Source organism: Cyprinodon variegatus, unplaced genomic scaffold, assembly GCF_000732505.1.
Source record: "Cyprinodon variegatus isolate N-32 unplaced genomic scaffold, C_variegatus-1.0 Scaffold1186, whole genome shotgun sequence".
Taxonomy (NCBI): domain Eukaryota; kingdom Metazoa; phylum Chordata; class Actinopteri; order Cyprinodontiformes; family Cyprinodontidae; genus Cyprinodon; species Cyprinodon variegatus.
In genome coordinates, this window is record NW_015151639.1 from 141,684 (window position 1) to 161,160 (window position 19,477).

At 35.5% G+C, this 19,477-nt stretch overlaps 2 protein-coding genes across 5 annotated transcripts in view; one reads left to right on the forward strand and one right to left on the reverse strand.

The window, feature by feature from the left end:
* The window catches only part of pcmtd1 (protein-L-isoaspartate (D-aspartate) O-methyltransferase domain containing 1), a 31,739-nt gene extending 21,061 nt beyond the window's left edge, over nt 1-10,678 (forward strand). For 3 of the 4 annotated variants that reach the window (XM_015401129.1, XM_015401127.1, XM_015401128.1), the window contains exons 4-6: nt 3,954-4,125; nt 7,425-7,548; nt 7,863-8,248. In XM_015401129.1, the coding sequence (XP_015256615.1) occupies nt 3,954-4,125; nt 7,425-7,548; nt 7,863-8,248 (682 nt within the window). Of the gene's footprint in view, nt 1-3,953; nt 4,126-7,424; nt 7,549-7,862 lie in introns of all 4 variants that reach the window. The other variant, XM_015401126.1, reaches the window with a different exon arrangement.
* A 3,589-nt stretch (nt 10,679-14,267) lies between these two features.
* The window catches only part of sntg1 (syntrophin, gamma 1), a 68,471-nt gene continuing 63,261 nt past the window's right edge, over nt 14,268-19,477 (reverse strand). Inside the window, exons 18-19 of the mRNA XM_015401124.1 lie at nt 17,311-17,421; nt 14,268-15,809 (exon numbers count right to left, since the gene is read on the reverse strand). Of these exons, the coding sequence (XP_015256610.1) occupies nt 15,627-15,809; nt 17,311-17,421 (294 nt within the window). The 3' untranslated portion in view covers nt 14,268-15,626. The remainder of the gene's footprint in view (nt 15,810-17,310; nt 17,422-19,477) is intronic.

Here is a 19,477-nt window from a genome sequence, read left to right on the forward strand (position 1 = left end):
TTCAAGACGGCGGACCTCGAGGACCAACTTTGGTGAAGCCTGCCTTAGAGAACTGCAGAGTTTCACAGCAGAGCTGGGAGTACCCGTCCATGTTATCCCCATATGTCCTACACTCCATGGATCTGGGGTTTATTGAAGAGTGGGTAGAAAATAGCACATTTATTATTTTGACAGAAGCAAGAGGGCCTTTTATGGAGGAGGGTGCCCTGGTCAGATGAGATAAAAGCTTAACTTTTCGGCCACCAAAAACTACTCTTCAGTCTGCCTGTAATTTGAAACTAGGACAGAGGTTCACCTTCCAGCCGGACAATGACCCAAAGCAGCATGTTGTGCCAGTTCATAGTTAAAAAACACAAACTTAAAGTTCAGTTCACAGCGATGAAAAATCTAACTTTTATAGTTCACTTTTTCAAAAATGAACTATGTTCAAAAACCTATAAATTAACTAGTTAAAGTTTATTTGGTAAATCAAGCCACATTTCTACACAATAGAACCTCATATTTCACATTAAATGTGTGATCATGATAGAAAGAAATGGAAAATACTCGAAGCAGTCAAGATATACTGTTTGTGCAGTGAAGCCTTTATTTAACCAAATTAGACAGAACTTCAGAAACATACGGGTACATTCAGATTCGGCTGAAAAGATCTGTATGTCAGTCATTCAGTAGCAGATATTTCCTAAGATAGCATATGCATCGTGGGAAAGATGCATTTGCTGTTATGAAGTTAACTCGATGTGTCACTTTAAATTTTAAGTGGATGTGCTTAATGTTCAGACTGTTTAAGTCCTGGTGGGCACAGTTTGCAAAAAAACGTGATTTTTATTTTATTTTTTTCCTGTCAGAGCTTAACATTGGTTCATAAAACTGCCAGGCGCTCTGCAAAACTGGCGTCAGAAATACCGATAGATGAGTCTGAATCGCGAAGACTAGTAATGGCAGCCAACATGCTGGTCTGTCATTATTGTTGCCATAATAAGGGCCTTAAAACCTGACGTTATCCAATAAACAGTGTCGTTATCGATTGAACGTGAATGTGCGCTGTGTGTGTGACGCTCATTATTCTCAGAGTGAGCATCACTCTCGTTCACTACTTTAAAAGCAGTCCATTCAGTCCAGTTCACTAAAAATATGAACATATTAATTGAACGCATGCACAACACCAACAAGCATACCTAGCAGCAAGACCTGAGTTGTATCAGAGAAAAGTTTAAATATGAAGTTGTCTAGTCGAAGTCCAGTCCATCCAATGTGGAGGAACTGGAGCAGTTTCTCTACGAGAGGTGGTTGAAAATCATCCCTGTTGTGAAATGTGGAAAAGCTTATGAAGGGGAGGAGGGGGTGGAGTTATGCGCTCTGTTTCCTTTATTTTTCTGTGTTTTACTTCAACATAAACAAATTTACACACCTTAGAAGTTTAGCCACATCTTTTACATGAAACAGTTCAAACTCTCCAAGCTATGTGGATTCAAGGATGAACAAATTTTTAAAAAAATGCTCAGGAGAGAAGAATTAGTCTGAGACAAATAACCCCAATTTAGTTTTTTTTTTTTTTTTATATAGCACAAGTTTACAACACTGCAGTCAAGTTGATTATGTTAGTTTAGTTGAAAAGTTTTCTGTCTAACCCAGCAGATTGAATCTAGAGACTTGAGTACCCAGGGCCAGTCTCTGCAGCAATACAAAGGATGGATGCATGCAGCAAAAGTGAAAAGGAGAACTATCTGTGGTTTTATGTTATCGACAGAGTTCAATTTAATGGCATCCAGATGAAGTGATTGACTAAGCAGACTTTGACCCAATGACAATTACTTCTGGCTTATCTGAATTTTAAATAGACATTTATTAGTTAAATAAATGAACTATGATCTGTCAGTACATTTAGGATTTAAACAAGCCCATTGTTGTTCCCTGGATCCCTACAGAAATGCAACAGTGTGATCTAACATACAGGCACAGATACAAGACTGTTATCTATGGCCATAAGTATATCGATAGTGCCGTTGTTACTGTGCTAGGATGAGCTCTAAAACCTGTCTCAAACCTTTTCAAACAGGCGACTATGGTGTAAATTCTTACACATTTTATTAGAAACTATTTCCTCAAATCATTAATTAAATCATCTTGATCAAAGGAAGGTTTAAGTAAAGGTTTGAGCTCGCAGTGTATATCCATTCACTTATATACTTATATATAATATTTTAATAAAATCTAACTGTGTTCCCTCTGGTTATAACTTTATTTATAAGGAATCTTCTAAAAATATAACACCTAGAGCAAAGGGAAAGGAAAGCTTAACAGACCTATGATGGTTTAAGTTGGGCCCCTGTACTAAAAAGAAAACTTGGCGAAGGGTCTTTTATAAGGGACAGTCGCAAAGCCCTCATTTAAAATGTAAAACAAAGTGTCTCTAGTTTATAGCACACTTAAAGTTTCTTTTTTCTCTTAATTGTCCGCATGTGTTTTGTTCGTTGTAGCTAAAGACATCTGTAGATTTCTGTTTTTAAAAAGACATTTGGTTTTATTATTCCCTATGTGACATTTTGGCATAGAGCATTCTATCATTTTAATAGTTTTTTTCATGTAACAATTATTAGGATTTTATTCAGTTGAAATTTACAAAGTAGTACCTAATCATTGAAGCATTTTTATTTCTTTAGATTTTCAAGGATAGAAATCGATTTAGATTATTAATCTCTTTAACGAGGGTTTCCAAGCTTAAGTAGAATAGAAAATCCCTTCTGTCCCACAATGGGGAAATTGTGGTGTTACAACAGCAAAAGATAATAGCAAAGAGAAATGTGGACCTTAAAGTGTATTTAAAAAACAGAATAAGAGAAGAGTTAAGAACATAAACAAATAAATGCAAAATGTAATGTTTTTTACAAGTTAAAACCTGAGAGATGTCGAATTAATTTGTATTCTGTCCCGTTTACTTTCCTATCCTGAAATAAATAAGTCCACCTCTGTAATTTAATCTCCTTATAATTCCAGCTGCTTTGTTACCTTACAGGTTTTGTTAAAAAAGAAATGGCATCAAAGAGAACCAGGAGCAGCAGACAAGTCAGACAGAAAGTTGTGGAAAATTAAAATCAATGCTTAGACGTCAGTATCCCATGCATTGAACATGCAAATCCACATTAAAGAGCAGATCATTTAAAAAGATCATTATTCTAATAAACAGGCCAGAGATTCACAGCTGCTGACAAAGGTGCTATAACCTACAGAGAGTAATAAAGGCATTCTGATCATGGGAGGGAAAGGCAGGTTAATGGTTGCAACAAATTGTCTTAAAAAAGCATATTTGCCAACAAAAGAAACTATGCCTCTTTGTATTTTTTGTCAATGAAATACAAGTACATCAGAAATGGATGCTTATGTCAGGCATGTGTTTAAACATAACGTCTTTTACTTAGACTGTATAGTACCTTGAATGGAGTATAAGCAACATTTATATTGCTGCAAAGTTTGTGGTTCTTTATTCAGTAATAAATGTCAATTACTCACATTAAAGTAAATGTCAGTTACTTTCCTTGCGTAGTGCTTTAAAATATTCCATTTTTTTATTAGATATTTTACTTGATATATCAGTTTTCACAGTTCCCTCCTCATTCTTAGGTGTTTTTCTCTTCAGTGCCTTTTGGATGAAAGATAATGAACACGCAGTGTGAAGTCCCCAGACAATTGCCAGCTCTATTTGCACATGGGGTTCGTCTGAATTTCAAGGGCCTTCGTTCATTACAAGTCTATTACCACTGATTCAGACATTTGCATTCTCACTCATGAGTTGTTTAGAAAACTTTAGGGCTGCAGTGCATGTGTGAAAACACTTACTGTATGGTGTCTTGCTTATTTCTTTGCCGCATAGTACAATTGCAACAGTGTAACTAAGGGGATGAAAAACATGTTGTCTCTGACTGTGTTTGATATGTTGATTATTTTTTTCACAGGTTTGAATTCTGTGAACCCGTCTTCGTGGTTGGGAATTGCCTTGAAATCTCCACAGACAGCCACCAATACGATCGCATTTATTGTGGTGCAGGAGTGCAGAAAGACCATGAAAATTACATGAAAGTGTTGCTGAAAATTGGAGGCATACTGGTGATGCCTATAGAGGATCAGGTAAGTGCTGCAAGCTCTCAGGTAGATACAGAACAGGCGCACACACTGATTGCTATTCAAATTTCCAAACATAAGGGAAAACAAGGTAACATAGCTTTGACCTGCAAGGCCCATTATGCAACTTTCTCATGCATTATTGAGCCCCAACTGCCCCTGGATTGAAGCAGCTATAAATAATGTCTTATTTAAAACGGAACTCGTTTTGACATGTTGACGGATTGGGGAGTGTAGAAAAGTATGGAAGTTATTTTGATCATTTGATGGTAAGCAAGAAAAAAAGGAAAACCTCATTTTGAATAAAGATTTTATTATCATAGTGTAGTTTTGCCTGCGTAAATGATCAGCCATCTTGGTCATGGCAACCACAAAAAAAACAAGCTTAAATTGGAGGGAAATGGAGATGACTTTTGGCCTTTTTTTTTTTTTTTTCTGAAGATGTTTCAAAATCCATCCAGGAGTCTCTATCAATTTTGTCAGCTCACACCAGAGCTAACTGTAATTGGAATGCTGAAGTATTTACGCAGCATGGAGGGCAATCCTCCTGAGCACATTGCAAAGCACATGCAAATATGCTTTGGAATAACTTGGAATAATTTAAGAGTAACAGGTAGGTGGTTATTCGGCATATAAAATACTGAAGAAAAAGTCCAGTTGCCTTCCACCTTAATCCTGTTTTGCGGTATTGTAGTTTTGCTTTGCCTAGCTCTCTGAGAGGTATAAAATATTTTTAAAAAAGGAGTAACCCTCCTACGCTAGTTATCATCAGAGGTTTTCAATCTGGTCTTAAAAAAATAAAACTTTATTTTGAAAGTTAAAAAAACAAACCTTAGGATCTCTAAAAGTGTGTTATTATAACTCTGATAACACCATTGCTGCTGGCATACAGTCTATGAATTATTAGGCACATTTATTCTGACTGAACTTCACTATAGACAAATTATCATCACTTGCATCCTCTGATGCTGATAAAGCTATTTGAATATTAGTGGCCTCTTTCAGATAAATTTAGAATTGATAGTTTAGGTGCAGAATCTCCACATATATATAGAAAAAAGTCCACAGGTTGCATGGAAACATGTGATACTTGTGGCAGCAAGAGTCTCAAGTTACAAACATCCAGCTACATTTTGGAGAGCCTTGGAGACCGTAGGACAGTCTTAATGTAGCATAGGGGCCTCTAAACGAATTAATGCTAATTTAGTGGTATTTTTTCTGAAATTAAAGGTCAGTAAGTTTTTGAATTTCCAGATATTTAATATCAAGTAAGGGTGAGCAAGAAATATTAATGATGCTTTAAAGGGAATTTGTTCTCAGTAATGCAGGCAATTTTTCAGAAAATGTGTTCAGATCGATGCACTTAGACAGCTATATAATTTTTAATGATGCAACAAATATCAGTTTAGAAAGCTGTGATTTTCCACCAGCATGGACAAAGTAAAATGAATTTGTCATTCAACACTCTAGTTTGTAACAGAAACCAGGCCTTTGTGTATCTTGTTGTTTTCCCACAGTATTGTGTTAAACACTTTCGCTATAAATGACTTTAACCTGCAGTATCATTAAAAAGGAGGAAATTACATTTTATCATGTTTCTTTAAAAAAAAAAAGATATTTTAAAAATGAATATTTTTGCATAGCATTTCTTAAGAACGGTGCTAAAGGAAATAAACTAATCGGTTCAATTTCAGCTTTGTTTTGTATTCCTAAAGAAGCTGGACTGCATTTTAAAGAACACAACATGTGTATATACCCTCTCTGTATACCAAGCACTGAAACAAGTACACTCAGTATACAGTAAGCTAGAGATCTTTGTAGGATCTAATGATGTGAGGGCACTATAGCTGAAAACTAAGCAGGCTGTGTCCATGGTAATGTGAATCATTTTCAGAACACATTGTACTTTGTTCTAGCCTTTTATCAGCTACAAGCTGACATTTTTCTCCCTTCTTCTTGTCTGGAGCTCTTCTTTTCAAATTGCTCTTCAAAATGGACAAATCTGAAGGCTTCAAAGGACGAGAGGGAAAGCGAGCAGATCTTTGGGAGGGAACAGATGCGGTGTAGGAAAGTCTTTCGAAGCAGTGAGATTGCTGCTGTTATAACCAACGTCTAAGTTTCTTTTTTCTCTATTTGGTCTTTGTCATGATGAGGAATCTCCCCCCCTGTGGATTTCATTATGAGTAGATTTTTTTTAACAGTTAAATACATGCTGGGAAATATAAAATACTTCAGAATCACCATGAAGAATCTATCATTTTATGATGTTCTGATTCCATAATAGTAAAAGATATCGACAGCATGATTGGCTCATGCTGAAGCAGAACATTTATTATATAATGAAGAGCTTGTTTCCTGGGTTTACACTGTGCTTAATAAAACCTTCATATCTTAAAGTCTAATTTAGCAATGACCAGACGGACTTTGACACCTGGCCTCAAGGTGTCAACTCTAATAGCTAATAAAGAAGGTGTTGTTCCATTAGTGGCAAAGCCTGAACATTGATCTAAGGAGGCAGAGCTTGAAAGAAAAAAGATGTGTGTGTGTGTGTGTATAAAGGAAGGGTTATAGTTAAAACTGTAAAAGAAACGTCTATAGGGCAGGAAGTTTGACTTAACTTGTAACTAACTGGTTTAGGCCAATAGCTCAATATTGGTCAGTAGTTTCGGATAACCCTTCTTTCTATGAAGACGGTGATATTATGACCTGAGCTGGCCCATACCTGTATCATCTTGAGATTTATGTCTCACATTTAAATCTAACATACAATTCTGTCAGTGACGTGATTGGTCAGACAAAAAGCTAGAATTGCTGCTTTATGCTTTGTTTCCATGTTTTGATACTTGTAGAAAAAAAAGTCACTACTTTGGAGTGACCTCATCGAAAAGCCCATCTAACCTCTACAGAATCACCATTAACGCAGTTTCTTTCCTGTCCAACAATTTATACTAAAAGGAATACAAGTGGAATACATTCAACCATCTTTAAATATATTGGAAGGATAAGAGAATGTGCAGATGTATGGTGATGGTCATAGGGGGTTTCAACGTCTCCGATGGGTTTTGTAAAGATGTATTGCTGCTGTGGGTCTGAAATCAGCCTTAAAGGATCACTTTTGATCAGGTGGTAAGACCAAACACAGCAATAATATAATGCAGACTGGCACACTGAAACAACTCGTATAAAACAGTGGAATTTGTACAGTGCAAGAGTGTATTGTGATACTTCTGCCTCGTTTGTGATTTAGACATTATTTAGTTTTCTTTTGAACAACAATCCCATTTTTTTATTTTCTGTTTTTACAGCTGACCCAGATAACCAGAACAGGTCAGAGCACATGGGAGAGCAGAAACATCTTGGCAGTGTCCTTTGCCCCTTTGGTGCAGCAGAGCCGTGCGGAAGGAGAGAAGCCTGACGCTGTCCAGCTGCGTGAGTTTCATTGCCTTGACAACAAAAGAAAAACTTGCCTTGAAGTAGAAAACTGACTCCACATTTTTTTAAGGCACAGTACACTAAAAATGATTGGAAGTGATTGTAGTAAGATACAATACTTGCCTTGTCCTACATGATCTGTGTGAAACTGCTGCATAAAGCCAACTCGATTCTTTTAAAATGCCACAGCTCAGTTTCCTGCAGCAATCTTACTCCCTTATGCCAACCCAGTTGAGCAAATGTGCTAGCAGTAGTATAAATATTCTTTTTGTGGCACATTTTCCTGAAGCATCGTGCCTCTCTGTCTCCAGCCCCGGTGACCGTCCGCAGTCTTCAGGACCTCTCTCGCGTCTACATTCGCCGCACTCTCAGAAACCTGTCGAATCAGGACAATCAGGGGAAAGGAACGGTGCAGCGGGTTCCACACAAGCGCAAACGGAGGCGCTGCCGACGGCGGCGCATCAACACCTACGTTTTTGTGGGCAATCAGCTCATACCCCAAATGGTGGATAGCGAAGTGGAGGAACACGCTGAGGAGGAACAGAAGGAGGTGGCGGCAGAGGAGGAGGAGGAGGAGGAAAGAGACATTGGCGAAATTGAAATCATCAAGCAAGTGAATGAGTTGAGAGAACAAATACTGGCTCTGCCTCTGCCTGAATCACTGAAGGCATATTTGCTGTACTACCGAGAGAAATGACTGATTCACTCGATGTCCACCCTTAACGAGTGCTCTGCCTGCTGAAATTCGGTTTCGTTTTTGTTTGTTTTTTTTCCACCCCTTTTCAGTTGAAATGTAGCATTATTATCACTTAATCTCAATGGTAACACTGTATTGGAACGAGATGTGATGGATAATATCTGATAATAATGTTTTTGATTTTCATGAGTGTTTCTTTTTCTTGATGTTTTTACTTTAATCTGTATATGAAAATATGTATAAAGAATCGTTAATGGACATTTAGTTTCAGGAAACTGTTTTGAGATACAGATTTTATCAAATACGAATGTCTGCAGATGCGTGCAGATAAACACTGCATAAATAATAATCATTAAAACAACAGTCCTTTAAGTCTTGTTTAAATATGATAAAACACAAATGAAGACTTTATTGCACCTTTTTTAGAAGCTTTAACCTGCTGTCACTATACAGGGATTTAATTATGTTAAATTAAAAAACGGTGAATCGTAAATGAGGCCACATCTTATCTAACAGCTAAAGATTAAGAACTTAATCCATATTCATAAAAAACAAAAGTGTCGATGTATTTTATACTTTTCTTCTAAAAAAAAAAAAAAAAAAAAAGATCACTGGAAAGATGAAATTGGTTCACCTATATTTTCTACAGGGCACATTTTAATGTGAAGTTTTTTAAAGCATGCTAACGTTCTTGCAGCTGCTGCTGCGAGAAGCTGCCATCGATTTGATGCAATGCAAGCTCTCTACTCTGTTTTCTTTTCTCACAGATGCATGTGAATAATATGTCAGGGGTTTAACACGGGGAGCTACAGATGTTTATGGGTGGTTTAGTTTCAGGGAGAGGTGAGAACATTTCTTAATCTTGATTACATCATGTGTGTCATGGGTGTTTTCAGGCTCCTTTTTACATCATCTGATTGGTTGCTGGAGGTGATGTTCTAAGTGATCAAGTTCAGAAATGTTTCCTAAAAAAAAAAAAAAAAAAGTAATTTAAAGGATGTGTATCATAATTTTTTTTATGTTTTTTCTTCAGCTGCGTTGATTATTCTTGGTTTCATGACCGAAATTTAAAAATATATATATACAAAAAAAAAAAGAGGCAGCACAGAATTCCGCCATGTGTTTGTAACGCTAAGGGCAAATAAAAAAAGAAAAGTGTAATTTAAAAACTTAACACGTCTGCCAACATTTAATTAATGGTTATTTCTGATCCACCTTTGACCAAAGATTTTAAAATTACTTATTCTAACTTCTTCCCAGACTCGCCTACTTTATATTGATGAGCAGTAAATGTGCACATCTCAGCTAACTAGTCCATGTTTTACTTGAGATGGCTTAACACACTACAGTAATGTAGCTGTTGGATAAAGATTTATACAGAGGATATCTGTCCTTTCATGCAAACTCTGGAAATCCATCTGCTTTTAGTTTCCCAGTGACATGCTGTTTACCTTAAAGTGTCATGCCGAGCTAATGTGAACGGTGCTGGATGGGAAGGACCATAAAATAGTGATATGCAATCACATTTCAGCTGCAGTCAAACTGTCCCTGTCCCTCCTTCATTTTGCTCAGAAACGATAACAATTGGAGCTTATGACTAAATATGCTGAAGGTTTGGGGAAAGCATTTTCTCGATCTAGCTTGTTAAAGTTTTATACTCACAAATGACAGCTGCGATCTTCTCAGTGGCTGGGTTCAAGTTTAGTTGTTCACGTTTGTGGCAAAAGTCCATCTTTTTGCTGGGTTACCAATACGAGGTTTTCTTTCCAATAAAAATGTTTTTTTTTTCTAAAAAGAAAACAGTCTTGTTCCGCTGCACAAGTCTGTCAGATAATGTACATTCAGATAATGTTTCATCATCCACATACAGTACTAACTTCCGGTCTTATAGACATGGCAACAAAAATATAAGTTTGAAAAATAGTGGAAAGGCAGATTATGATTGAGTTTTTCTGTCAAATTTTTTCTTTTGGCTATAGAATATATTTGCCCTTTAAAAATGAATATTTAGTTTCATGGCCTTGGCAGAAGTTGAATTTTGTACAGCACCCGTGTTTTTTTTAATGTTCTTATTCAAAAATACACGCAAAACCACAATTTCCAAGATTTTGATGCCTTTTGTATTCTGGACTATAGTTGTGTCCAACAAAGCACCTTAATCAGCACTTCTCAAGTAAAGAAAATATATAAAAAGGTACCACTCTTGGCTTTAATTGTGGACTGAAATCATTGTAATGTAAATTTGCCTTTAATTACAAGGCGCTGGCAGAACCTCCCTAATAGTGGTGGCTTTTAAGTGCCAACATACCCAACTCCCTACCCCTCTTACCAATTATGCTAGGATTTCTGTGAGCTTCCTTGCAGTCAATGATCCAAACAAAGGTGATTTTGTACAAAAAAGAAAAACATTCCACTCTGAAAAAAAAAAAACAGCACATCACTGATATCTGCAGGTTTTCTTTGTGCTTCACTGTCACCCACTCTTTCTTTGAAAGAGTCTTTTAGTATTAAAAAAACTGCATTGAATGTTGTTCATAGGAATTATATTAAAAGTGATATAAAAAGTATATAGTGTTCTCATATGATTCTTCGTCCAGTTTAATTTGCAGTTGACTTGTTGTAGCATCCCTTTCTGCTGTACTGTATCTTCACACAGGGAACTCCACTGCTGTCTGTTACATAGGAAATTATAGCTCTTCATTTTGTTCTGATGTACTGAAAAATATTTAGTTTTAAAAATGGGTTTGATTAATCCTATAGATTTTCTTGCGTGTGGAGAGGTAATTTTTAATTTCAGCAAGCTTTTTTTTTTTATATATTTGTTTAGTTTTAAATGTCCTTAACAAAAGGTTTTCTAGGTTAACTGTATAGATGCTTATCTTTTAATTACCAATAATATCCAAACACTCCCACTTTATTTGCATCCATTAAAATTCACATGATGTATCAGAGCCTGTTTATATACCATAACCTGAAATGTAATTGCTTATTAGTGAGCGACACTGAATGCGCTGGACCTACAGCTAACTCTCTAAGGTCGGCCCTTGAACCAAAGTTAATAGGATGGCTGTGATTACTTTTAATGTGGACGAGATCTGACTATTAAAACTTTTCCCAGTGAAACAAATCAACTCATAATTTGTTACTTTCTTTATTTGAGGTTCTTTTTCTTTTTTTATTATTATTATTTAGCTAAATTTGTCCAGTTGCTCTTTGTTGGGGCCTAATAGGAATATTTTTTCTCAAAGTGTGTGCAGTTCATTTTTAAAATGTGTTTCATTGTAAATGTGTGGCACAAAAATAAAGGTCACAATCACAAGTGTTTGTCTTCCAGTTATTACACTGGCTTTCTTTTTATTTGTATGTTTGAGCTGATTTTTTTTTTTAAGGACCTGGTTAAAAAGGGAGGGGATTCAAATCAAAAGATCCGGTAAAATATTGCTGTGAATCCTTATAACTCACTATAAAGTCAAACTACATGAATACCACTTCCCCATTGCTTGAATATAATGCCTTGTGGGGATACTTTAGTAAAAAGCTTGCAAATAAGAGGACCACTCATCCAAAGCATCACACTCGACACTGATCCTTTAAAGTGTTGAGAAATACACCTGTCAAAAAAATTGAAGCCGAGCAGACAAACTGTTGTCAACAAAGGAGCTTTTTATGTGTTCAAATGTAAAAACTGCTGTGTTAGATTGGGGATTTTGCTGAATATTAAGTGTATTGTGGTGTTTCGCCCGAGTGACTGCCAAAAAGCAGATAAAGGAAAAGCAAGCAGTGATTTTTCTGGTTGTCAGCAGTAAAAAAAAAAAAAAATAAAAAAAAAAAAAACACCTTTCATTAGATGCTCTTAAACTTTTATGTGTCTAGGTCAGGCATGGAGTAACCCTGACAACGTTCTCGAGAATATTTTTCCCAGAAAAAGATCCATCAGTCGGTGGAAGTGTTTTTTTTTTTTTTAAGATGCCATAATGGAGTCGTGCATGTTATTTGAGGGTTAAAAGTTTTTTTTTTTTTTTACAGAGCTTGCAAAAGTATTTTACCCTTTAACTTGTTTTATTTGATAGACTAACACAAAGTAACATAAAGCAATGGTAGTTACATTTGATTTTATAGCACAATTTAGAGAATTATATTGTAGATTCGTAACCTCTCTCTTGTTACAAACTTAATTTAATTTATGTCTGGATTTAGACTAGGCCATTCTAACCCAGGAAAAATGTTCTTTATAAACCATTCCATTGTAGCTCTAGCCGTATGTTAAGGGTTGTTGTCTTGCCTTAAAGTGGATTTCCACCAGAGGTTTTTAAGTCCTTTGTACCCTGGAAGAGGTCTTCCTTCCAATTATGGCCAGCATGCCTGTCCACACTTTAAGACAAGCTGTATATATATTGTCTCTAAATCACAGTCTCTTAATCTATTAACTATTTAAGGACTATGTCAAGGTAATGGTCTTGAAGAAGGGTCTTTTCAAAATCACAGTTAAGCACTTTGATAGCAATAAATCAAAGTGCTTAATTGATTATTGGACAAAATATGAATGTTTCAGGTGGTATGAATAATTTAGCAAGGCACTGTATGTGGGAAAGTAAAGTCAACCATGACTGAACCATGATACAAAAGTTCTCATTTATTGATTTATTTCACTGCATATCTGTTATTAAAACATTTGCAAAAAAATAAACCGCATCCTCTACTATCCTGTGTTACATGGTTTGTTTCTCACCAAGGTTGTTTTTAAAGCACACAAGCATCACATAGACTTTCTTTGCATAGACTGCACCGCCTTCGCTTTCTATCAGAATACCTAACAATGCTGCACAAAAACACTTTGACCCCTTTTAATTTGCTATCCTCCAGAGCTTTTCTTACCCAGGGGTCTCCTTCTCTGTTTGAAATCCACTCTGTAAATAGGAGGTAAGAGCATGAATAATTTCTCTAATTGACCTGAACTCTTTGTAACTGATAGTTTATCTGCCACTCTGCAGCATTTACAAACGGTTTAAAGCAGAGACCAGTTAAAGGGGTAACTGCAACCACCATAGGCCACAATGTTTAGATATTTCTGTTTTCCTCCTGATCATCTCATTAATATCATATTTACATCGTAATCTCAAGCGACAATAGAATACAGTATACCATGGCTGATTTTATACCTATAATGGGCTTAGAGAGTAAATGATGGAGAAAGCATCAGGGTATTAGCTTTTTACCTCTAGCACACATCAAATCTTGAATGCCTTAATCCCAACTAGTAGTACTAAAAGGTATAAATGATAGTTTTTTGTTTCTTCAAAGCTCAGTGTTTATTTACATAATTATGTTTGGGAAGAGGTATATTAACATTTGTCATTGCTGATTGTTTCTCTGTTCACTATGAACTTGATGGCCAAAGTCTCCCTTTTTCATACGCCCAATAATATAAAGAGTATTAGACTTTTACTCAAAAAAACAAACAAAAAACCTTCAATTCTATTAAACTTTTGCTAATTGCTTTTGTGCTATGAAATCATATTCATGTTGCCATTTGATTTTAAGGTTGACTCTAGACAAAGGTGGATAAACTGAATTTTTCATTCAGTCATGGAATAAGGTTCCCCCCACCCCCACCCAGAAAACAAAAAGAAAAGATAAATAAAACACTTAAAATGAGTGTATAGTCTTATTATGATCTCTGAACAACTTTAAATTATCTAGGATGTTTTTAAAGGTTAATTTCAATTTGAAATAAAGACTCAAAAATGAAAAAGTTAAAGATTTATTTCAAGTTTATCATCCCTGTTATACTTATTTTTTAATAAAATAGAAATGAGAACCAACTATCATCTCTAAATGTGTATCTCCCAAATAGGCCTACTATCAGGTAATTAATGGTAAAAACAAAAGGTTTTGCATGTTTAGATATTTTTGTATTGGGACTAAAATGGTTCTGCTTAAAATCTAATATAATAGTATAAATTTCAATATATTTACTTGGTTTTATATATATATATATATATATATATACTTACTCTGTCATTAAAACATAAATAATGTATCATTTATTATAAAACAGAAGTCAATCAAGAACATGTGAGTGGTAAAGTATGAAAATATCCTTTTGGGGAACATCCATCCCTGATCAGGGAACCACTGATGTATCACGACAGTGACACTAAATGATAGAAGTGGGTGTACTAAAATACCAATGCATCTTTGCAACACAGCCATATCAGAAAAACTGAATCTGAAAAAAATAACATTGTTGGTTTTCTTGGATAAAATGTTATCTTACAAAACTTGAAAAAAATTTAAAACCACTTGGGTTATGTTCATGATAAAAATCCCATCTGAATAATTGAACTTGGATCCTAAATTAGCCTAGTTGTCTCAAGAAAGCAAAGATAACATTATATCCACAAAAAAAAGTATCCTAATAAGTGGAACCTGCTAATGTTTTTATCTGAAAAACAAAATTGTAATTTTTGAATAAGACAGCAAAATCAATATCGGCCAGTACATCTATTCTATTAAAAAGAAACTAATTATTTTGCAAAAGATAAAGTGATTGAATTGCCTTATTTTCTGTAAACAAAAAAAAAACACCCCTCAATTTATGACATTCTGACCGACATCCAAATTAATATTATGACAGGTGGAGCCAGTATGATAAGAAAGAAAAGTTAGTTTTCTCAACATAAGGAGAAAAATGTAGCTTGGTAATTGTCAATATAAATAATTAGCTTTCAGTCTAAAGAAAATCACATCCAAATAAGGATTAGCAGATAAAGCTATTATCTCAAGAAAACAAATAATGTCATAACCTCCAGATAAAAGAACAGTCAGCTTGCGTTCCCAAGAAAATCCCATCCAGATTAACAATCAAAATTAAGGTCTTCCTTAGCTTTCATGCAAATGCTTCAATTTGTTAATCAAGTGAAAAGAATTCATATGCACACATATGATTTTATAAGTACAAACCCTTTAATCCATGAGTGTGCAGATCTTAACGCAAGCAACCTCTCGCCCAGGATATTCAGTGATGTTTTGTCAAAAAAGAAAAAGAAAAAAAAGGGGCGGTAAACTAATGTGGGGAATTACTAAGGATTTTTGTTTGATTACATGATCATGTGGTTTCTGAGGCTTTACAGAAAGACAAAATCTCACATCATGTTCATGAAGTCTTTCTGAGAAGTTATTCAAAGCAGAGATTCAATGTCAGGTCCAACATAATTCCTGAATCCTTAGAGATTTTAAGTGTAACACCCACAAGGAGGTCTTTTTTCCATCTCAAGTATCTGAAACATTGTTATAGCATTGATCCACGTTCACATTCCCACTGACGTAGGTGATTCTAGTCTTTACTTTTAAAGTGGTCCAGAGGCAGTAGCACCTGTCAAGTGGTGTATTTTAGTTTTGGAGTCTGTGAGTTGCATGAGAGGCTGGACAGTGAAGGAATTCCAGCTGTTGTAGCGTTGCCCTGACTCTCCACAAACACTGGGTCCAGGCAAGCAACTTTGGCAGCAAAGAAAGCGTGAATACAATGGAGGACAGCAAAGAGGTTCGAAAACTCCAGCTCCTACAGTGAAACAAAAACAGTTAAAACAACATATTGACATTGTTTAAGAAGACATATGTGTATATTCATATTTTGAAAAATAAAATTCTCAGTTAATGCCAGAATACTTACAAAACATTTTTTAGAATTAGCTTATACTAATCTTTCGGTAGATTTTGGAATTTTGTAGAACCATCTTTTAAAATGTATGACGAGTCAAATATTTTACATATCTTAAACTTTCTTACTTTTGTTAGCTGTATTTTTGGCCCATTCCTTGTGGCAAAACTAGATTATTTGAATACGGTTTGTAGGCCACCTTGTTCACACACATTTTCAACTTTCCTAAAAATGTCCAAAACCGATTGAGATCAGGGGTTTGTGATGGCAACTGCCTTCACATGTTTTTTTGGCTCCCTGCATCTCAGAGAATAGACTTTAAAATACTAGTCTATAAATCTCTGAATGGCTTAGCACCTAAATACATCACAGACTTGCTATCAGTGTATCAGCCCTCCAGACCACTCAGGTCTTCTGGCTCCAGCCTGCTCTGCATACCTAGAACCAGAACTAAACATGGAGAAGCAGCATTTAGTTCCTATGCTCCACTCATCTGGAACAAACATCCAGAAAACTGTAAAAGCGCAGAAAGCCTGAGTTCCTTTAAATCAAGACTAAAAACACATTTGTTTAGGATTGCCTTCCACTGTTCCAGTTAAACAGTTCAACTGAAACATCATTAGTTCAACTTTTTTATTTTCTTTAGTCCAACTGTTTTTAATATTCTTTTTTGTTTCTGCATTTTTTATTTCATTTTATTTATTTATTTATCTTTCCAACTTGCTTTGATTCTGTTTTATTTTCCTATATTTCAATCATGTAAAGCACTTTGCATTGTCTTTGTACTGAATTGTGCTATACAAATAAATTTGCCTTGCCTTTATTTCTAGACGTAAAAGCAACTTATTTTGTGATATTCTGTACATTTATGTCCAGGCTTTAACTCTCTGGCTGCTTTCTTTTGAATTTTGTTTCCTCATGCTCAGTAATGTTCTTTTCTCATCAAGCCATATATTTGCAAAATGCATCATTGTTCTCAGGCCTGCAGAACTTCCCTTTATTTCTCCCTGATGTCTTACCCAAATGCTCCTCACATCAAGGACACGTCGCAACTTAACATGGCACCTTCAGTTATTTGATAATACTTCTAAATGATGCACAAAACCTATAGATTCTCTTCTTGGTGTCTTGGCTAATTTCTTTAGAGATTAAAAAAAATATAATAAAAAAAAAAAGCAGCCATAGTGTAGTAGTGTAGAAATGCATCTACAATGGGTGTGTCTCTGTTTAATGACTGCAAAAAAAATTGGACGTTTATAAAAAAATAAACAGTTTTGGTAATCATGAATTACTAAAAATATATTTTTTTAAGTTTAGTCTAATTTAATAAGAGTAAAAAAAAGACACACAGGTGATTTCTTCTTTGTTCAAATGTGTAAAACTTCACTTAAAACAGACTTACCTTTGCTTCAATGGATTTGGATTCTGGATTTTGGAATAAGAATTTGATCTTGCTCTTTCCATCATCTGATGATCCTTTTAGCTGGGAAAACTTGTATCTCCACAGTACTGCCTGAAATGACAACAAACAATGTTTTTCTTTATTTACCACTATTTAATTAGAGAATTTCTCCTTTTTCATGAATTATTAATGTTAAAATCCTCAAGGAGCTAGATGGAAATGAAGCACATCAGCTACATCAGCATATAAGTCAGGTACAGGCCTTTGAGAGATACAAATGTGCTGTTTCTGCCTGTGGGAAAAAAAAATGAGAATCTACAGCACAATTTAATATGAAAAAGTGCTTTGGTGAGTCAATTACTGCTAAAATGAGTAAACAAAAGCTGCCCAGTGAGTCAGTTTTCAGTCTCCTCAGGTGGACAGCGAATCGTGCTTTCCTCATGAATATGTCACAGTTTGCACGCTGTTGGACTGTGAAGACGGCTCCGGTGACTGTAGGAATGACTTTAACAACAGTTTAGTTAAATGTAGTGTAAAAAATTGCATTTTAACGCGACATGCACATGAGATTTTTTTTTTAAACCTGTTTCCTTGTAAAATCTACAGAGGATGAAAAAGGAAGCATAATCAGAGTGCAGCAGAAGTGTCACCTCATCTGCTTTGCCTTTGAAATTCATTCATGCTAATCTTGTCAGAGATAATGACAGAGTATTATCTTGTCCTGAATGCCAATCACATGAACTTTATCATGAAGATTTAGAAAGTGACGCTATTAAAGGCCAGTCATCTGCAGAGCTCTGCTTAGTGCAAAAAAAAAAGGAAAGCTTTGAACTTGCCTTTAGGTTTATTAACTTTATATTATAGCACTTAATGCATGACGTCGTTTTATTTTTATTTCTCTAATCTTATAACTCCTATGTTTGTCTTACATCTCAGGAGAGTCTTATTATTCTGCACTGCTTAGTCACAGAATTAGTACAGGGTTTAAACATATGACTAGTGAAGTTCCTGAATTCAAGTTTAACATTTAAATCCTTTTCATGGTTTGCTTATGTTTAAATGTATTTTATTGTGTTAAGACATTTTTGCCTAACTAACTAAGGCTGGACCAAAACAGATATGCTGATCTTCCACAGAATCATTATCCTGTAGTAAAATTCCAGTTGCTAAACTGCAAATGGACTTAAATGTAACGTGTGGTCAACAAAGTACACAGTCTTGGCCTCGGTTCCTTTGATTTAGTCAAACAGCCATTTTGCTCAAAGTTCAAACTGACCACACAGCAGAGTAGCCATTTTAGATTTTTCATCCATTTTCTGTGATACTGGTTTAGATCCAGTCTTATACACAGTAGCCAACAGACACAAATGTACTTTAAGTAATACTTTGTAATATTTTTAAGTAATATTTTGCTCTTATCCAAAATATTCTGGAATCTAATAGATTTTGAATGAAATTATTTTAATTAATTGAAGAATGTTTTTTTCTGGCTTTTATTAAAAGAGAATAAAATTATGTAAATTGTTTTATCAATATTGACAACAATCATATACTTTACAAGTGTCCACTGGTGTTTTGACATATTATCTTTAATTCAGGCATCCCCAAAGTCAATCCTTGAGGGCTGCTGTCCTGCAGGTTTTAGAGGTTTCCCTGCTCCTGCACAGCTGATTTACATTGATAGTTGATTAACAGGCTTATCAGCTGTGCTAAAGCGGAGAAATCTCTAAAACCTGCAGGACAGCGGCCCTCAAGGACCGACTTTGGGGATGCCTGCTAATTCTTTGAGGTCGGGTAAACTTCATGCCGGTGTAGGTACCAGATTGACTCGGGCTGCCAGATTGACTCGGGGGCCTGCGCCTTTTGATGACGTCATAATATGGCAACTCCACCCATCACTATATGGCAACGCCAACTCGTAACGATATGGCAACTCCACTCAAACAAACTACATTGCGCCCGCGGTCTCTATTTGTCACAAATCTATTTTATTTAGCCAATAAACGGTAATCGTTTGGCACTGTCCGTTAATTGACCAAATACCTATAATACATAATTGACGTAGACGCGTCATTGGGCGGGATCTGCCTATATGCTGAGATGCGTCAGAGCGTCCGCCATCTTAAATGTGGCAAATCTGCAGTTTCTCAGTCACTTAAACAGTATC